General features: G+C 39.6%; 1 protein-coding gene across 2 annotated transcripts in view; it reads left to right on the top strand.

The window, feature by feature from the left end:
- Positions 1-20,261, top strand: part of LOC126917750 (zwei Ig domain protein zig-8-like) — a 99,527-nt gene that overhangs the window by 27,462 nt on the left and 51,804 nt on the right. The window contains exons 2-3 of one of the 2 annotated variants that reach the window (XM_050725001.1): positions 13,896-14,026; positions 14,261-14,520. In XM_050725001.1, the coding sequence (XP_050580958.1) occupies positions 14,364-14,520 (157 nt within the window). In that variant the 5' untranslated portion in view covers positions 13,896-14,026; positions 14,261-14,363. The remainder of the gene's footprint in view (positions 1-13,895; positions 14,027-14,260; positions 14,521-20,261) is intronic. The other variant, XM_050725002.1, reaches the window with a different exon arrangement.

The following is a 20,261-nucleotide window of genomic DNA, read 5'->3' as shown; positions in this document are numbered from 1 at the left end:
CATGTTTTCAGCTTTTTGCACGTATCAAAATTTCGTACAACTTTGAATTTCAACTATGAAAATCCAACAGCTTGTATCGTTGTTGCCTGCTATGGTAATTCTGGCCCCTTTGTTTCGGCCCAACCATTGTTAATTGTTCTGGTTCAGTAGTTTCATGAGATATACCCCTATAAAGACCGGGTTACTTGGTCCTTGTAAACGTCACCATAATAGCACCCTTAGTGGGTTTATGCAATAAGGATGCTGACATTCGATTATATCTCTGATACAACTTACTGCTAATGAAGCTGCTGTTGTCGACGAAAGAGAATTCGTTATATCGAGCTCATTCGACCTTCGATGAACTATTAAAACGAATTTCATAATCAATTGGCAAGCGGCGACGCGGATTAAATGGATTGCACGCTAGGCCAATGTCTAGAGGATGAGCAATAAAGATATTTGCAAAACAGTAAAATACACGATATGTTAATCTTGCTCTTGGTATTTACCTCTCGAAGATAATATAAGTTATACAAATGACGCATGATATTAGGTCGTCCGAAAAGTTTCTTTCGTTTTATAAGGAATTAATTGATTTTTCGTTTTATATTATTGTAGTATCGTGGACAAGGAGCCTGGGGGGTGTCGTGCGAATTATAAACAAGCAGTTGCTGAGTATGTGCGTGGTGTGGCTAAGACAAGAGATACGAGGCTAAGACAAAAGACAAGAGGTTGCTAATAAACGAATTAACAGGAGTATGAGTTGAGAAGCCAGAGAGTGCGGATTGCGTTGTCGAGATAGTGTTGTTAGCGTTGTTGAGAGAGAGTTGAATCTGTGTTGACGAGAGTTGTTAATTAATTATCTAGTTGTCTTAATTATAATACGTTGTTACGATTAGTTCATGTTAAATAACCATTGTTTTCTGTTTAATTAACATCTGTTTAATCCACTTATTATTAATAATCTAATTATAATAGTTTACGATACTACATTATTTTATCGAATTACGTATAATCCACTTTGTTTTATCAAAATGAAAATTACAACACTCGACAGATTAAGTTTCATGTTTGTATAAAGATGCGTCGTTGTAAAAGACGTGTCTGTAAAAGAAAGACACTTTTCCGACAACCTAATAGTATGAAACATAGGTACTGTAAACACGATATTTCGATCATCCAACACAGAACTGGAGAAACAAATTATTTACAGAGCATAACCCTATGAATAAATGAAGACAACTAAACTACTGCCCTGTAACCCGCATTAATCAAAAGTTTAGCAAACAACTGAAATCGCCACTGGGACGAGGAATGCAACCAAGTGTCATCCGACGCGATACGAGTAACCTCGAGGACAGATGACCGGAAAGATCAGCCGAACATCGAGAAACTACGGTAGCCAGAGTCCAAGAACCAAGCAAAACGACTTGGTCTACCTCTTGCAACTCTAACATCCACGACCTCGGAAACAATAGGTCCAACCTAGGTTACCAAAAAGCTATAGAGACCTGGCATTCGTTATATATATGTACACGAAGATCAAAGGAATCGATCGAGACTGTAACTTCTCAAAAGATACGATCGGAAACACAGCAACACGGAAATACCTGTTTTTCTGTTCTTCAGACTACGGGATTTTATCAGAATAACCGTTAGAATCGTAGACCTCGATACATACAACGTCTTAGCTCGAGAAATGTGGTTCTAGTAACCTCGATATCTATGACAGGGGCTGATCCTTACAAACCCCAAGCGGTATGTTGACCTACAATAGCGTGCATCGAGTTTCTCGACCTCGAAATTATAGATGTCAAGGTTCTTCGATACTGGAGCGATCTAGATCAGCTTTTCCAACCTTGTAATAATCTATAGACGATACAAGACCTGGATGATTTAGACGAGGTTCCTTGTGCGTCATTAGACGGTTGTATCATTGTTCTGCGTTAACGTTCGGATATATCACGGGATTGCGATCACGAATATCGGATTCCCGCGTCGTAGTCTGTTATATTCCTCTTTCTGATTGTTTCACTCGAATCTATGAGAGTCGCAAGCTGATATCTGACAATACGGGGCTCTTACGATATGTCTCGCAGCTTGGAAATAGCTGGTAATAGGTCCATAGGCATCAAAATCGTACGATCTTATAGAAATCTGTTTCTGTGCGATTATAAATATCGGGCTTATCGCACCCGAGGTGGCTAGGGACTGTTCTTTCGATCGCAAGATGGTTCGTCTAGTGGCCTTTGATCTCCGAGTTATACACGTCGAAAACTATTGATCTTGTCGTGGCCTATCCCAAGATCCTCGTTTCTAGGATGTTGCGAATCACGCCTCTCGCTTCGTCTATGGAGATGTGGTTTTCCAACCACTTGTTGTGTACTATTTCGCTATGATTCCCTATCGTCACGTTTGTGGATGTCTAAGTAATACGTATTCGCCGTGGGAAACGCTATCTATCATCAAAGCTATCGTCCGAGTTGGAAATTTGGTTTGAGCTACTCGCAGCTGTAAGAAATGATTAAGGTTGAAGTACCTTTTCGAAGTTACTGTTTCTGTAAATTTGTAATTGATTAGCAATCTTTGCGCTACTAGATATACTGTTTACTGTAAGTGTAAATTAATCTGTTTTTATCAAATTATCGTGTTCCTTCGTATCAAACTTTCTTTAATCCATTGGTAACAATTCATCGTCATTAAGGATAACTCATCGTAATAATTCATTAATGTAGTATCGTGGACAAAAGGCCTAAGAGATATCGGGTGAACCATAAACAATGTCGCGAGAGAGCCGAGGTGCCGTCAAGCCCTTGAATGTGTCGTCGGTCCTTCAATTGAATAATTTGGTGGAAAAGGCCTGCGTGACCCTGGCCACGGGCTTTCGCGGAACACATGCGTGGTGGGGCTAAGAAAAGACAAAGGGATGCTAGCCCATGGGGTATTAATTTAGTTAGAAGTCGTACAGTGTGAGTTGAGAAGCGAGAGTGAGCGAGTGCAGAAGTTGAGAGCCGAGTATGCTAATAAGACGTACGACAATATTGTAATCAGTTCGTTGTTTTGAATATCATTTGTTAAACCAAAACGTCGTTACTTGTCCTTTCCTCTAAGACCCATTAAGATACTACATTAATTTCATCAATCTCTTGTCTTTGGAATTTACCGTCTTTCGTTCTCCTCGATTGCAAAATATTTTTCATACACCATCGACAGTTTTTTTATTCTTATAAACTTACGAGTATCTATGTTCTTTTGCTATTCGCAGGCGCGATGTATCGGTACGCTATATCTGTCTCTAAAGCGCATTCAATTTGTCCGAGTTTCGGTAACATTTACTTTTGCATGGAAGCATAGTTATGCGGTTTTGTCTGCAGAGTGCTTTATCAAACAAAATGTATTTGCAACAGTAATCTAACCGCTGTATATACACCGATGGTTTATGCCAGCAATTCCAATTGTCAGATAAACAGCCAACTTTTTTTTAACGATTATTCTTGTCGCAACGTACACGGATTCGCCTCGTATGCAAAAGTTTAAACAAATCTGAATTCATGTTAATTAGAACCGCATACCGAATATTTGTTCTTATTTCGTTAACAACAATTATTGAGATATGTATAATTTTATGTGTTAGACTAGGATTAGGGATATAATTTTATGTGTGTGGAAGTATGTGTGTGTGAAAACAAAGGAATGTAAACTGTTCAATTAACAATCTGATATGGAAGAAGGTGAGACGCGTGCAATTGTGTATCGATGAATATCTTTGAAATCGCTCATCAAATAAATGTATAATTATTCTAATATGAATTCTAAATGTAAATTTAATGTTCCTATACCATTATTTCGGCTATTAAGATCCAAAATTCTCAACAACAATATTCTGCTATTTCGTTATTAAAGACACGTGCCTGCGATATTCGAGCCTCTTCATTAAGAAAATCCCAAATTTATTATTCTCGTTGGCAATTTTATTTTACGTCTGACATAATTAGACGTTTGACTTCATCTGTCTCGTAAAATAACATTAACTAGCCTATTTGCCGTTTTGTTTCCAGACTACAGAAGGGTTCCACCGTTGCTTAAGCTCCGTTTTCACGATTTCCCTCGCAGGGAGCGAACCTCGTCATAAATATCGTTACGAAACGAGCTTCCCAGAGCGTACTCCGTTCTCAAATCCGAAAAGACCACAAGCCGTTACTCGGACTAAAATCTTTTAAAGTCTCACGTACTACGTTTCTATTACATGTACACACGCGCTTGTTTATTGTTCCGTCGTATTTGCGTTTTCATCGCAGGAATGGTGCCAAGGAGGGATTTTATCGCATTCCGAGAAGATAATGTTGGCGGATTTTGTCGCGACTCATGGAAGGATACTTATCGCGCGTCCTGATTCTTAATAATTCAGAGTCGCTGTTTCGCGAGTTATCCGCCTGTATTAACAGCTTTCTTTAAATCGAGAAAAATACAGACTACAGATGACGATTATTTTGTAACTTTTCACGAGAGAAGATCATTTTTGTTTCGATGGAACACAGTGATTTTATCGAATCTTGAAAGGATGTTTCAAAGGATGAAATTATTAGAAAATATTGGTATGTAATAAAATATTTTTCTGATAACCAGTGACCATTATCGATGAATTTTATGATCGAGATGATTCCGATCGTTAGAGAAGAATAAGCTTCGCTTTCCAAGGAAAGATTAAACTCCATCGATCTTCGATATTTCTCGGAATAACAAATTTCCGCTATCGGTAGATTCGCTAACGTTGCCAAGTTTTTCAATCTTCGCCAGTTTTAGAATGTTCTCCCTGCTCTCTTCGAATATATTCGAAAAGTTCTCGCGTGTCTTCGATCTTCGAAACTCGAATCGACGAATTGCGACACGTGGCGAGACTTCGGTATAAGCGCAACCAGTTTGCGATACTCGAATTAACCTTTTTTCTCGAATTAACCTTTAAAGCATGAAGTTAATCAATGTAATTAGAATGGTTTTGCTGGCTTGTTCTCGGCTCTCTCAACGATACGCCGGCGAAGCAAGGTTCTTCTGTGGACGCGAACATTGAAAAATATTCAAGACCTCTATATCTTCATTCTTCTCGTTACATCGGCTATTACGCGTATGTGTGCTTATGCTGTCTGCTTTATTGCAACAAACGAGCTACACCAATGCTTTGACCCGCAAAGATTCTCGTATTACAGGAATAAAACAACTCGTAATTCGCGACGTTTCTGTTTCCATAAAATTTCTATCTTCTTGCCTCCTCATTACGCTATTATTAAATCATAATTAACTTTTTTATTAATTGCATATCTGCGATAAACGCGTCGTGATTGCTATACGCATTTTTTAATTGACTTCGAATTTCTTCGATGTAATTAGGATGGTCGAGTCTCGTTACGATGTTACATATCGTAAAAGTTTCATGTAAACCGCATTTATATGGCGAAAACAAATTCCGTAATAAGCGTTTGAAGAGGTTCGCGAGCCACTGTACGTCTAGGCATAATTCTAGAATTCAATCTATAAAATTTCTTCAAATTTCAATCTTGAAATTGGATTTCCAACGCTGCTTCCCTCACAATGCAATCCAAGAATTCGCAAATCACTCGAAAGCAGATTTGCCAGATTTGAAGCTGCTCGTGAAACTGAACGAAGACGCAAGTTCGATCCAAGAAACGTGAAACTTCGTTAAAAGACGTTGCAATTCGATGCGTACGCTCGAAGAACGCGCAATGCACCGTTCCAGTTGCTTATGTAAGAACCATAAACTCTGCATTGCAAATGCATTTACTTTATTACGCGGACACAATAGTCCGGCTGCCTAACGATGCTAACCAGGCGCGCGCATATCTTAGGACGAAAACGGTACGACGACTCGGTTGTTCGGCTGGAAAAGTCGCGGTTTCCCGTTTCCGACCACCACCGGTTACAGCGAAATCTCGTAGAAACTGGAAAACGCCATCGCGTATCCTAATTCCATCCTTTAAGCCTCAATCTTATTTCCCTTATTTCCACCTGCTTTTCTCACCTTTTTACTTATTTATCTCCATCCTCGTCCTGAACTTCCATTATTTCCTTTCTTAATCTCTGCGCTGATACCTTGCATATATTATTCTCTATTTTATTTAACCGAATTTCTATCTTCCATAATATTTTTCACTGTTAATTTTTCGTTTTCGTGCTTCGTGCAAATGTATGACACTGATTCGCCGTTGGTATTATTTTAATGCATTAATTTTAATGAAAATGGTTTCTGTATATGTGTATATATATGTGCGTGTGTGTGTGTGTAATGTTGGTAGTTTACAGCTTCTAGCGTATTTCCATAATTGCTCAGCTTGAGAAGGGAAAGTTGCTTCCGCTGAAAGTTTTCAGCAACTATATGGAATGTTTATGAAACATTAAGCTCACTATTGTGCTAATTGCCTTTCGTAATATTCGCCGTGTTGTTTATCCGCGAAAGTCGCAAAAATTATATCCAAAACAATAATACATTTTCGATAACGACGCTGACCACGTGAAAAGCTATCTGTGTTCGTTTAATTCGAATTATCCTAATTAGAAGTAGCATGACATTTCGTAAAAAGTTTCCCAGAGTTTCAAATTTTATGCAAATCCTTTTTACACCTTTGCATTTTGAATGGTTCTTTAACGACCTACTTTTTCAACAAGTGGGAGATTTTAACCGGTATCGCGCCTTTCTCTGTCCACTTTTAATCGTTTTCCTGCTATTTCGTTGAATCTTTCCTTCTAATCGTCTGGCTAACTTATTTCTCTCGTTCTCAGTCAAACGGTTCAAACGCTGCGAGCCTCTTTTCCATATTTCCTAAGCTCTCGCCGCCTATCTTTAAATTTCTGTCTCGGTTACACGCTGACCTCCTTTCTTTCTCCTTCTCTATCGGCTTACGGTAGCGTTTACCGTTTGTCTAATTTCAACTCCACGTCACGTTCCCATTCCTTTTCCACTTGTAATCCCTTTTTTTCCCACCCAACTTTCTAATTGTCCCGTATTTCCACTGGGGAACGTGCACGCAGGCGTCCCACAGGGAACAGCTACAAGATCACTTTCTTATTGCACATCTACAGCTTTACGCGTGTTATAAATTGCGAATTAACCTGGTCTATTTCTATCGATCGACCGATTTACGTAGACAGAAAGTAACTGTTTGACGTAGCAAGTAAAGAAATTTAATTAATAAAAAAAGAAGGTTAATTATCAAATTTTCCTCCTACGAACCGTATAGTTACGTGCACTATGTCAGTTAACGGTAAACGTCAATCGTTAATTTACCTTCTATATTGTTCGATTGTTCTATGAATTAAAGTTTTCCGTAATGTCTTTTATACTATTTATTATTTATTTGATAGCGTCATTCCTTGTAACGACAAAACGATACTTTACGTCATAAAGTAAATTATTTCAAAGAATACAAGTTAGTTAATGAAGGCAAAACTGAGAAGAAACTTCTACATCAAAGTGATCCATCATCTTAAATTGGATATAGCAATTTAAAATGCAAACTTTTCCGAAGAGAAAAATTTTCTTTATTACGAGCAAGTGGTCGCGTGTATTAATACGTAATAGTGGATTATAAATTGACATTAATTGCGAGAAACTATGTTCGTAGTTGGTATATAAACGCCAAAGTGTGACCTATTTTGAGCAAGCAGTTACGATAAATTAAAAGTTACGAGCAGAAAGCAATATTGGAAAAGAAGCCTGTTATCGACATTCATTGCATACGTTGTCTACCCTTGCATTAAACTTTACCGCATTTACTCTATAAGCATACATTTCCGCCGTCTGTTTCTTCTATAAAAAGATAGCTCATCGGTCGTTTAATTTCGAAAAATATTTCTACGATAATTGATTAACGATAAACTTCAAGAAAGAAAAACGGAGAAACATCTTTTCTTACCACGAAGCGTTAATTAAAGCGTTATAACCAGCATGACTAATTACCGTTACATAGAAAAACGTTCTTTTACCTATTTCATGTTAATTTTGTTTACCTCGTTGATGGGTGTTCTACGCGGCGAAGAAAATTCAAATTTTTAATTAAATATTTTTCTGCGAGTTTCAGCCACAATTCGATGGTCCAGGTAAAATTTTTAAGCTCTTCGATGGCAAACGATTCAGTTCATATTAAATTACGGTGAAAGGTTTTGCGTACTCCCGAATGGACAATATTTATTCGTGAAATTTATTCGGAAAAGAACGCTCAAACAGCGAATCGCGATTAATTTGTTTCGTCACGAAACGAACGAAGCGAAAGAGAATTCAACTCGCGTGTTTACGCCAACTTTCTCAATGGGAATCCCATTCAAGCGATACACGAAACTCGCGCGAAAAAGGTGGCGCGATCGCTATTCTCTTTCCCATCGCTTTTTCATTGTCCGGAAATCCACATTCCATCTAACGGTCCATCGTTCTGCAAACTGCAAATCGAATTGACATGGAATAGCGAACCCCTCGTACTTACGCAAACGATATTTTCTCCCGTTTCTGAAGCTTTCACGCCTCTATACGTGCTAATCCCAGAAATAAAACGCTTCAAGACGCACGAACTTATTATACTGAGAATATAAATGACGGAATTTTGTGATCATTTCTGGAGAAACCTTTGAACTATTACGAAAAAGTGTTTGATTTAATCGTAAAACTGTTATGCGTATATTCGGTTGGCAACTAAGTAATTGCGGATCTTGTCATTGGATGGTATTGAAACTTAGTTGCCAACCCAATATCTGATATTACCGTAAAATCGGTATGTGGGACGGAAATTTTCTAATCCTGTTTATCGAGATATGTATAATTTCGTGTGCTAGACTAGATTAGCCGCGTAGTAATGACACACGTATGTGAATATGAGTGTATGGAAGTAAGCGTGGTGTGGAAGATGCTGAGACAAAGAGAGTGCTGAGACGCGCGCAAATGTATATCGACGAAGATCGTGGAAATCGTTTATTAAATAAATCTAAAACTATTTTAACGTGAATTCTAAGTGTAACCTTAGGCGATTAAGATCCACAATTCTCAACATTGTTCCTTGAAATACGGCCGATACTGTCACTTTCTTATCCATTGGTGGAATCAAGTTTGAGGGCAAAAATATATAAAAAGATACGACGAGATATTTTAAAAAAAGATGAATGATACGTAAAATAACATACAGCGATACGTAAAATTGTATATACAGCAAAGGGTCAAATGTATTTAGTTTACATACGTCGATCTTAAATTACGTTGTATCTCTCTCGTCATCCCTTCATTATCCTGCAACTGATCGGCGGATACTGCTACATGAATGGCTGTCAGAAATTAGATCAAAGTGTTACAGTTTGGTTAGGATCACGACTGTGCGTGTCACGTTGTGGGTCTGTAACATGCCACATATTACTGGCCTCGTAATTGTAGCTTATGAGACGCTCATGTAACAGTTCCATCACACATATCGTAGTACACGGTTTGTATCTATACTCGGATGAAAATTAAGCTTCGAATAAAACGCTTTTGTTTCGTATCTCACATCTATTCTTTGTACAGAAAATCATCTCCCAGTTGTTTGTATTAGGTTGTCCGAAAAGTTCCTTTCGTTTTATAAGGAAGTAGTAGATGAACAACGTTCTTTGTTTTATATTATTTTATTAATTACGTTTGATCATATATAAATATATAAATCCATAAAATAATATAAAATAACAAATGTTGTGCATCTATTGTTTCACTTATGAAACGAAAGAAACTTTTGGAGCAAGCTAATAAAATATTTTCCTACCATGTATAGCTTACTGCGTTGCTTTTGTCATTTCATTTATATCATATAATTAATCAAACCCGATTGTAATAAATTTCCAGTCATTCGAAGAACGCTTCGATGGAAAACAATTACAACACGAATACTACGAATTTTCGTAGCCACTGTAGATGAGAAAAATCCGATCAGCGGTAACCGCGCGTCAAATTCGAATACAACGTTCGAAACAGATACAACATAATACCCTTCTTAAATGCTAGGACACCTGGTTTTACGTAAAATCGGACAGTTGGCATAAATAATCAAGGAAACCATCTATCCGTCGTGATTCTCGTAACTCGGTTTCGAATAATAATGGCGCTATTCAACGACCGGCGACATTTAGTATCCTCGAACCGGTTGCTTGCTATTCTGATAGATACGCTTGTCCACCAAATGCAGATAGGAGCGTGACATTTGGCCGCAGATATTTCGAGTCGGTGATATTTCAACGAAGAATAGATATATAATCGATGCCCACGACTAGACAGGTCGAGTGCGAAGCGTCGTTCTAAGATAAGACGCGTTGTTAAGTTTGTAACCGGTTGCTTGCCTCGTTATTCTCGCACGCGGTTTTCACTCCGTTGACCTATTCAACGATCACAAGAAACATATTCGAGCCAGTAATTAAATGGATGAAACTGCGCTTATCCCTATACATTTCTGAATTTTCATCAACAGTCGAGACGCTTTTCGCGCGATTCATTACGTTACCAAGCGGCTATGTCCTTCTTCTATGTGCTTTTTCTTTCGCTCTCCCTTTCAGCTGGTCGAGACGAAGCGATAAAGATCGGCACGACGATTAAACGAAGTCTCGTCGCTTCAAAATTTCCGGGATAAATGCCAGTTAAACTTCACGTAGGAAATGTAAAACGTCTTTCGACTATTGTTCGCCAACGCTGTCCGGGATAATTCGCTTCGGTCTTGTCGTTACACGGATCGCATGAACGAGATGCGATTGAAAAGAATAACTGTACGGTAAATTTCAAAGAAATGTTCGTTTAACGCGATTCTATTTCCGGTGTGTAAGCGCGAATTACATAAATGCCATTATATTAATTGTCGTTAACAGCCAGCCTATAAGTAACGCCAATTATCCGATGTTAATCACGGTCGCTGTCTCTATTGAGATATGTATAATTTCGTGTGCTAGACTAGATTAACCGTGTAGTAGTGATACGCGTATACGAATACGAGTGTATGGAATTATGCGAGTGCACAGCGTCTGAAAAAACAGACGAATGCAACTGTTCCGTTAGCGGTGTGGTATAGAAGATGCCGAGACAAAGAGAGTGCTGAGACGCGTATATCGACGAAGATCCTGGAAATTGTTTATCGAATAAATCTAAAAATTTCTTAATATAAATTCTAAGTGTGATCTTAGCGTTGCTTTACTTTTATTTCGGCGATTATGATCCACAATTCTCAACAGTCCCCTTTCAAATGATAATTCTGGCGAATCTTTATGCTTTGGGAATTCAATCAACATTTCCGTACAAGTCTCGCTGAAATTTAAGAAACCCGGAGATATCTTCTTCGATATTCTGATCTTAAACGATCTTTATTTCTGCTCTTCATTTCTATGGATTCCACGCGAGGAAAATATATCGAGTCCCTTCTTAAACATCAAACGCAGTACACCGTGCACTCTTGTTCGAGTCAAGCAATGCAAACTATAATAAATAAGAGCTTGGACTTGGCAGTCGACACATTGTAACTCGTAGTAAATAAATAACAAAAAGTTATGCAATTCTATAAGCAACTTTTCAAACGATCATAGGATATATCGATACTCCGACTAATTTCTAACCTACGATCCTTTAAATTTAAGATTGCAAAGGATCCTCTGCCCTGCGTCGAAATATCGGCAGACGCATTTACCCCTGAAACCCTGATCCTTTCTCGCAAACTTTCTCGCGAACGTGTCAAAGGAAGAATAGATGTTTCTTGGTCGGCGAAATTCGCGTCGATCTTCGGCCAAGTTGCACGGAGTTTCAGCGATTTTTCGAGATGCCACGGGGATGAAAGGGATACGCCGACGACCTGGATGCTTGAATAGATCATTCTCGGTCGGGCTGCCGAATGTTCTGTGCGGTGCATCGACGGATACTTCCATCTGTGTTAGGGTGCATGCAATGGCGTGCATTCGTACTTTGATCACATCTCCGTTAGAATAGCTGCCGCCTCCTGCCGCCTCTCCCGTCCCTGTCCTCTGTTCGTCGCTTTACAAGCTTTGAATGATCGCGGCTTTTCGAAACGAGACTTTGACAGTATTTACGCGCTAGCGAAAAATCGTTTAGAATCGGCCGCTCGTGTCAAACGATGACGCGCTTGAAAAATTACTTGACCCAAAAGTTAATTTGTCGCGTTGATCTAATGCATCGCACTGACACGTGCAGTCGGGCACAAAAACCAGCGCACGGATAGCGAAAATAGGTATCGACGCAGTTAAATACGAATTGTTTAGAAAAATGTGAACGTTAATTTCAACTATTCGGCAAATAATCTATGTACCGTAAGAATATAAAACTTGACACGATAAATAAAACTAACAACGCCGGTTCGATCCAACTTTATCGATATCTGCTTCCATCGCCTGTCCACTTGCGCGTTTCTTCCCCGCTGTATTTTCATTTTGGTCTCAGGTTGACTCGACGATCAACATCCATACAGAATCACTTGTGTCGCGTCTTTGCAGCAACAAGATTCGTTCAAGCGTCGACACGAGCCTGTCTCGTAGCTGTAAACGTAACCGTAAATTCGATTCGAGATGCGGCAGCGAAATTGCATTTGTGTTCTCTAAGTACTGCACCGAGGAGCAGCTTATCTCGTAAGGGATAGATCGTGCAGAAGCATGTGCGCGCGAGTAGATTGCCAGGGATTGCTGAAATTTTATACCGCGTTGCACGGTAAAGAGCGCAGTGGATTACACGCGAGAAGCTCGTGTTTTCCATTTGCATCTCCTGTAATTTTTCTTCGCTAACGAAATGCAAATTGACTGTCGGCTACAAATGTTTATTATGCGGATTAAATCGTACAACGTTTGTGAAACTTGTGCGAACCGACGTACCACGCGTATTACCGTATCGTGAAAATATTCGTGAAAATTGTGTATCTCGCTCGACGATTGCATTTAATCCATCATTGCAGGCTTTCTGCCGATAATTCGCGTTCATCTGGAGGGAATCGAGCCATAACTATGATCAATGAGAATCGAATCATACGCCAAACGCACTTCCATTCGCGATCCAAGTTATTATCGCATTCTCGACAACGTTATTACCAACCACGTACGATTGCCTGTGTTAATAGTTATCTGACTATGATAAAGCGTTCTATGACGTAACGCGATTCCATCGGTAATCGCGCCTTTTGCTATCGCCATATTCCTCGTCGTCAGTTTTTGGATAAAACCGTTGATTCTATTTCCGCTGTCGACGAAATTGCCAAATAAAATTGTTATTTCGACGAAAACTTGGGTCGTTTTGATTTTATCAACACGTTCGCGCGATCTGTTATTTCGCATCGTTTTATATGTTACGGTATTTAGTTTATGAGCAGATTTCGTTTGATCGTAACGTAGTGTCTGAAACGAATAGAGTAATTATACTTTGCGCGCCGACGTATCGAGTTTCCCATCAAATTTTACAAAATGAAAATATCCTAGCCTGACCTACATTTGTAAAATAATATTCCTATTGATCTGTACCGAAGCGGAAATTTACAGTTTTGATATCGATGCTTGATATTGAACAAGCATAGCTCGTATTCGAGAAACCACAGATTGCGCGATGGATTAAATTAAACATGTGACAAGCGTTTGAAATATATATTTCCATTATCTTTTGGCCGTAGAATGCCATTTCTCTCTTTTTTTTTCTTTTTTTTTTCGATAAACCGGAGTAGCGGTAAAAAAAATTTGCATCACAAAGTTGCGGCAATTTTTATTTCGTAGATAGCGAATATTTTCGCAAACGAAAAACTGAATATTTCGTTATGCGCATAAATTTCGCCTGTTCTTTTACATATTTTACACTGCGCAAATATGCGCGCTCTACTAATTATTCCAGCTCGTATTATTTCCATCCGTCTCTTATCTCGATTTTGCAGAAGTCGTAGAAAGTCTTCATCGTGTAAATATTGATCCTCCACTCACTCCGGAAAATGGACAAACTAACGTCGCTGGTGATCCAACCAAGTTCCGAATTTTCCCGCAGTTCTCGACCAACAGATTCGCCTCGGTACCGTATCAACTTCCTTCGTCTATTAAGATCAGCTGGCAAAAATCTTGCAAACACGCAGATGGCAAATATCAATTTCCAAGCCGCTTTCTCCGCAAAGTACATAAACTGCGCCGCTTTTGGCGGGAACGCGCATTCATCGGATATTCGCTTCCGCGAATTTTCCTTTAGACGTTGAAGAAACACCGCGATGGCTACCGCTGTTGGACTTTCAAGCCGCTGTTTGGATTTCAGAGACAGCAGAACGGCTGGCATTGGGTTTCCGTCGGTGGCCCGGTAAAATCAACAGACGCCGCGAAATATCAGAAGCTTCGGGGGATGCGAAAACCGGAGGACGATGTCGATGAGACCGGCCTGGGGGCCCAAGTTGTTTCTCGTGCTGGTGACGACCACGATCGTTATCGGCAATTATCAGCGACATCGCGAGAGGACTCATTTGCGCGAGCAGCTCGTTAACAGCCACAAAGTCACCAGGAACGTCACTCGATTACAAGGTAAGTTCTATTTAAACGCGAGTACTTGCTCGATTCGATAAATTTTAGAAATTTTGTCGGCTTCGATTTTCCAAACCTCCATTTCACGTGCACCAGTTGGATCACGAATCCGTGTCTCTGCGTAAGGATCTTGAAACTCGAAATCCACGTGTCTTCGATATAGCGACGGCTTCTAATTCGTCCTTTTTCTCTTTTTCTTTTAGAAATATCAATTCCAATTGTTGAGAATATTCGCGTACGATGGGAACTCTTGTCGCTAGCAATCTCGTATAAAACGTGAGTTGGCGATGTAGACGAGATTTCCGCCAATTCTCTATATTTGGACACGCCGAACTGATATTGTTACGAGCGAGAAAACGTGCGCCGAATACGCGTGTCGAAGTTACCTGAAAAATATTTCGCGAAGAAAACGACGCGTCGAGTAAAAACATCGCGCAAGCATAAGGCCAATCATTTACAGACTCGTCGTTCTTTCGGAACTTCTTTCGTGGCCTAATCCGGTACAATTTCTTGTTCACCGATTTCAGTTTGGAAAAAATTCGGGGCAAACAACCGCAGTTGTAAACCGTGGTAATCGAAGCGGAAGTAACAAATAAAAGGATCGCTATATAGACGATAAGTTCTTCGTTCATTTAAAGCACTACTAATTTTTCTGCGGTCGTAAGTGGAACGTATGCAAGCCAGCTATACTATTTTGAGTCGTACTTTCGAGACTTTTTTCCAACCGTGCAACAAAAAACGAGCCACGCAACGGGACTAAAAAAGCACGGCAACGTATGTTTTACGTCTTTCCAAGCATTTTGTTCTTTTACCGTTCTCAATTTACTTCCGACCGTAACAAGAAAAGGCAAACAGAAAACGAAGGCACAATTAAAACACGCCAAGTAAAATTTCCGATTATTTTTGCTTTTAGAAATCATATTGTCCTTGTACGTAGACTGCTCTATTCCTCGAACATACTACAGCGTCGTATTCGAGCTATAAATTGTGGTATCGTAAACTATAATGATTTATTTGCAATGAATGGATTGTACAGATATTGATTAAACAGAAAACGATGGTTGTTCAACGTGAACTAAATACGATAACGTACTATAATTTACACAACTCAATAGCTAATTTGCAACTCTCGTCACCAGGGATCTGTGACAACGACCATACCCAAATCCGCGTCATTCCATACTATCTGACAGTGAACCGTTAGACTTTGTCCTGACATTTGCACATGGCCCAACATTACACTTTCCCCATTACGTAGGGTAATCAGGATCCTCTCTTTGCCCCTCAACACCCACAAACGCAATATATAAAAATGCAAGCATTCGACCATGAGACTAGTCTTGTGTACAGTTTTGGCCGCGATTTGAACAACTATTTTAACTTCGCTGCTTCATTGTAATATTATACTTAATCATTTTCGTGAATAAAAGCCTAGAAAATTATAAAAGCACAGTCAAGTTAAGTTATTGCTCAGCTACTCCTTTTTTATCATTAACTTTACATAACAGATCCAACGCTCTCTCGACAACGCAACTCGCACTCTCTGACTTCTCGACCTCTCTGGCTTCTCCACTGACACTGACTGTTAATTCGTCTTTCTCCCTTAGCATCCCTTTGTCCCTTCGTCTCAGCCTCACCACGTACGTGTTCCGCAACCGCTCGTGGCCAGGGTCACGTTGGCTTTTCTACGAAGCTATTCAATCGAAGGACCGACGAATGTTAATTTTTCTTCCCACTAGCAATCTTCTATCGAGGGCGGCTAAGACCCTTCCTAGTCCACCAACCTCCTTATTATGCAATCAGAAGCAATGTCTACCGCCCTCGCTTTTCTAACCAAAACTGTCATCAACAAATCCGATGGTCCCGTGCGCTAGACACACCCATCGCTAGCTTTCCTCCGCCACGGCATCGCCACTGAACTTCACTTATTCTTCTTCTTTAGAATAGTCAACATATCTTTACCGGGTTTCTACCCTTAGATCAATCACCTACTTAACTTGTACATACGCACCAGCCTAACTATCTTCTTTACAAAGTTGTTGAAATAAACTGTAATTTATACGTGTTAATTCGGTGTATACCTAATTGAACCATCCCTATTATCCTAATAGAAATAAGGGGATCGATCAGTTCGTGGCGTCGATTATTTAATCGTAACGGGAATTTACGACTGCCGTTGACGTGCTTTCTCGCGATCGCGTCTCTCCGCGAATGGTCGAATAAACAATTATAAAATACTTTTCTTCTATCATCTTATAGCTTTAGCAAGTATAGCGAATGTTGCAAAATTCCATTTCCTTCGTTACCAAACTAGTTACCGTTGTGCAAGGCTGTTTAATATTTATCGATACCGCCAACTCGTAACTCGCGACTCGTAACGTTTCGCGAACGTTTCAACGTGTTTAACGAAAGAAAAGCTCGATCAAAGCTGCACGAGAAGACGAGTTGCTGTAATAAAAAAGGAATAGACAGTCATAAAAGCAATTTCGGGGATGTCGAGCGACACGTCGAAGACCGAACAGGAGCGGACATATAGCCAACGTTGATTTCTGGGTACGCGGCTAAAGTATCGAGCCACGATGAAAAACGAATGGCAACGTCATGGCGCTTCGTTTTCCATGGCGTCGACGTCGTTCTGCGTCCGACGCGTACGTTCCGCCGTCTGATTCACGAGTTTATCAGTGATTTAGCTGCGGGAAAATTCGCCGTCAGATTGTTTCGCGTTTCAGCCGCCAGACTGAGCGACAACGATGAAAATACGCTTCAACAAACTTCTTAACCCGCTTGCACCTCCGAGTGTTCGCACGTTCTCTGGGCGTTAGCTTCGTTTCGAAATTTTTGTTACAGACAGAAACGCTTCGGACAAATCCACGTGGAATTTTTATTATTTGCGAAAGTTTCTCGTTAAGGGTTTTCTCCAACTTTCTTCTCAAACGGTCGCTTTTCAGAGAAATTCTGCGCAAAGTGAACCGCCGATACGGAAAACTTCTACTTGCGAGTTAATTTTTCGTGGAGAAAATGAAGATGAGAAGTGGGTAGAAGAAGCTTGAGGATTTTAAACGAAACGGCGGCGTCAATGGAACATTTGCGTGGGATATTAAACTTCGATGTTCAAAAAATCTTTTTCGGTTAAAATGTCCCATCTAGCGTTGCGAAATTGAAGAAAACCAAAGTTTCATCGTTTTCTTCTTCATTTCCATTCTTTTCTTCGTTCGAATATTGAATAAAATATTCAGTCGCTATCTCGTAACGATAACCTTAGCAGCGTTATCGTAACAATATAATCTTGTAATTTTTAAAAGGCAGAAAATACGCGGTAGGAAATGTTTTAACATCAAAGTATCTTATAAAGCGATGAAATGAATGTTTCAACTAAGAAGAGCAACTTCAGTTGTAACACGATAATTTCTCCCTATCAGATTCTATGACGAAATAAAATTTATTTCAGGAGAGAAGAAATGCTAATCGAGGAATCATCAAGATTTACACGCTATTTAGTTCGATCTCTACCGAGAGACATCTATGTCGCGAATTCGCTCTCCAAACATCGTTACATCGAATTAAAATCGTTTTGCAAGCCATGCGTTACGAAGAGCGTTTGCGGAGTTACCAGATCTCCTATTATGCGAACATTTTCAAGTAATGGAGAACAAATACGGGAAAAGCCAATGACGAAGAGGACGCGTTTAAATACGCTTTTGTCGAGAAGCGGATCATCTCTTTCCTTTTCCAGGGCGAATTATTTTACTCGTTTAATCCCATTTTGTAGCCTCATTTCCCGCCTCGACGTTGAAGCATGAACGTAACTCACGAACCAGGCTTGCATGCTGACAAATATATTTACGATTTTATTCCTTTATAGCGTTATAAATCGTACGATCGATGTCTGTACAAGCTTGGAAAGAAGAAAACGAGGGACAAACGAACGAAGGACGGTTTTGTTTCGTTTTAATTATCTGCCGAGTCGAACATTGTCATTCGTCGCGTGAAAAAAACGGCGCCAGCCGTGTCGGCGAAAACTAAGTACATATAATTAACTGTTATTTAACGCCCCGGAATCTCGTTACGAAGTATCGCAAATTAAAAAAGTTTTTCAGGCATATTGTGCCTTGCGTATTGTTTTCGTTTAGTTGCGAAGTTAATAAATCCACGACAAATTGAAGCGAAAAATCAGCGGAAAATGTACCGCTTGCAGATGCTACAGGTGCGTCATCGAAAGTCATAAATTCACGTCAGCTTTGCTTAACTGGACAGATGGAACCAACTACGTATCTATCTACGTCGTCGTAAGTGAAATTCATATTTTCAATCTTACGCCTTCAACGATATATTTCGATAGATATCCTCCGTAATGGTGATTTTTGCAACAATTTCTATAGCCTGGCCAATTATCCGAATTCTTGTTTGGGCGATTGAAATTCTTACGTATCACGCTGTCGTTTACAGCGCTTGGATTCAATTAAGTCGAACTATTCAAGCAACGACGCGTTTCTCCTAGTTCGTCATTGTCTAAAACACAGTATAATGAAACATCTTGCGTCTAGTAATTGCTCATGGCGAATCATTGAACCAGATTCAATCTACAAATAATTACATACTGCAGCTGGTCCCCATTGTCGTGATGGAACAAAACAGACGCAAGACAATCCTGTCTCGTTACACAGAGTATTCAGACTTAGTAATAATCGCGTAATATTAGTAATAATTGAAATTATATCGATGTACGAGAGTGGCGGTAATACCCTCAAGAGACACATTCAGATTCAAGAGACAGATTCAGATCGATTAAGATCTCAACTTACGATCGTGTGCTTATGAAATTACAACGCCCCTTTAGGGTTGATCGCGAAGTTCGAGATATCAGGACATCGGAATTGTAGTTCGTATGGATAATTAATTAACACGCTTGTTACTACGCGTATTTCCCTTTAGATTATTCCAATTTCGTTCAACGGTGCTTAAATATTCGCTTGCACATACCTTCGACGATGAGTAACGGATTTCCATAATCGCAGTTTTATAGAAACAATGGAGTTTTTCCTCGGAGCAGTCGATTTTCATATTTTTCTAAAGTACAACGTTCGAGGACTAAACGAGAAAAACACTTGTTACTACGCGTATTTCGCTTTAGATTATTCCAATTTCATTCAACAATGCTAAAATATTTGCTAGCAGATACCTTCGACGATGAGTAACGGATATCCACAATCACAGGTTTATAGAAACAATTGAGTTTTTCCTTGGAGCAGTCGATTTTCATATTTTTCTAAGATGCAACGATCGAGGACTAAACGGGAGAAAGATACTTCGGGAAATTTCTTTAACAAAATACAATAACATGCTACGATATTTGGCTCTGCCATTGTCGACGTTACATCGAGCGAAAGTTGATGTATCGTTTCTTGCGACAATCACCGAGTCTCCGGTTCTTTGAAAAATCTTAATTCGTTTTAATTTCTATTCCGTTATTCGTCGTTCTCGTTTAAATAACTGTTCGAAGATGCACTTTCGCCGAATTTTATACTTTCACGCCTTTCCGTAATAATAATGCTTGCACCGATTAACGTACCTTCGCTTGTCTACGCTTTCGAGGAAGCTTTTAGTCTTCAGGTTCGTCAGATCGATGGAGTATCTTCACGGATCAGGAAAGTTCATCGGTAGATATTTTACGGTAGAATAACGGCCCGGGCCGCGCAATTAAGTGCGCCACGCCGGAGAATCTACGATTCCGTTTTAATATA

The sequence above is a fragment of the Bombus affinis genome, chromosome 6 (genome assembly GCF_024516045.1).
Source record: "Bombus affinis isolate iyBomAffi1 chromosome 6, iyBomAffi1.2, whole genome shotgun sequence".
Lineage (NCBI taxonomy): Eukaryota > Metazoa > Arthropoda > Insecta > Hymenoptera > Apidae > Bombus > Bombus affinis.
Note: the sequence above shows the minus strand (reverse complement) of the source record. Positions and strands in the feature narration are given on the sequence as shown.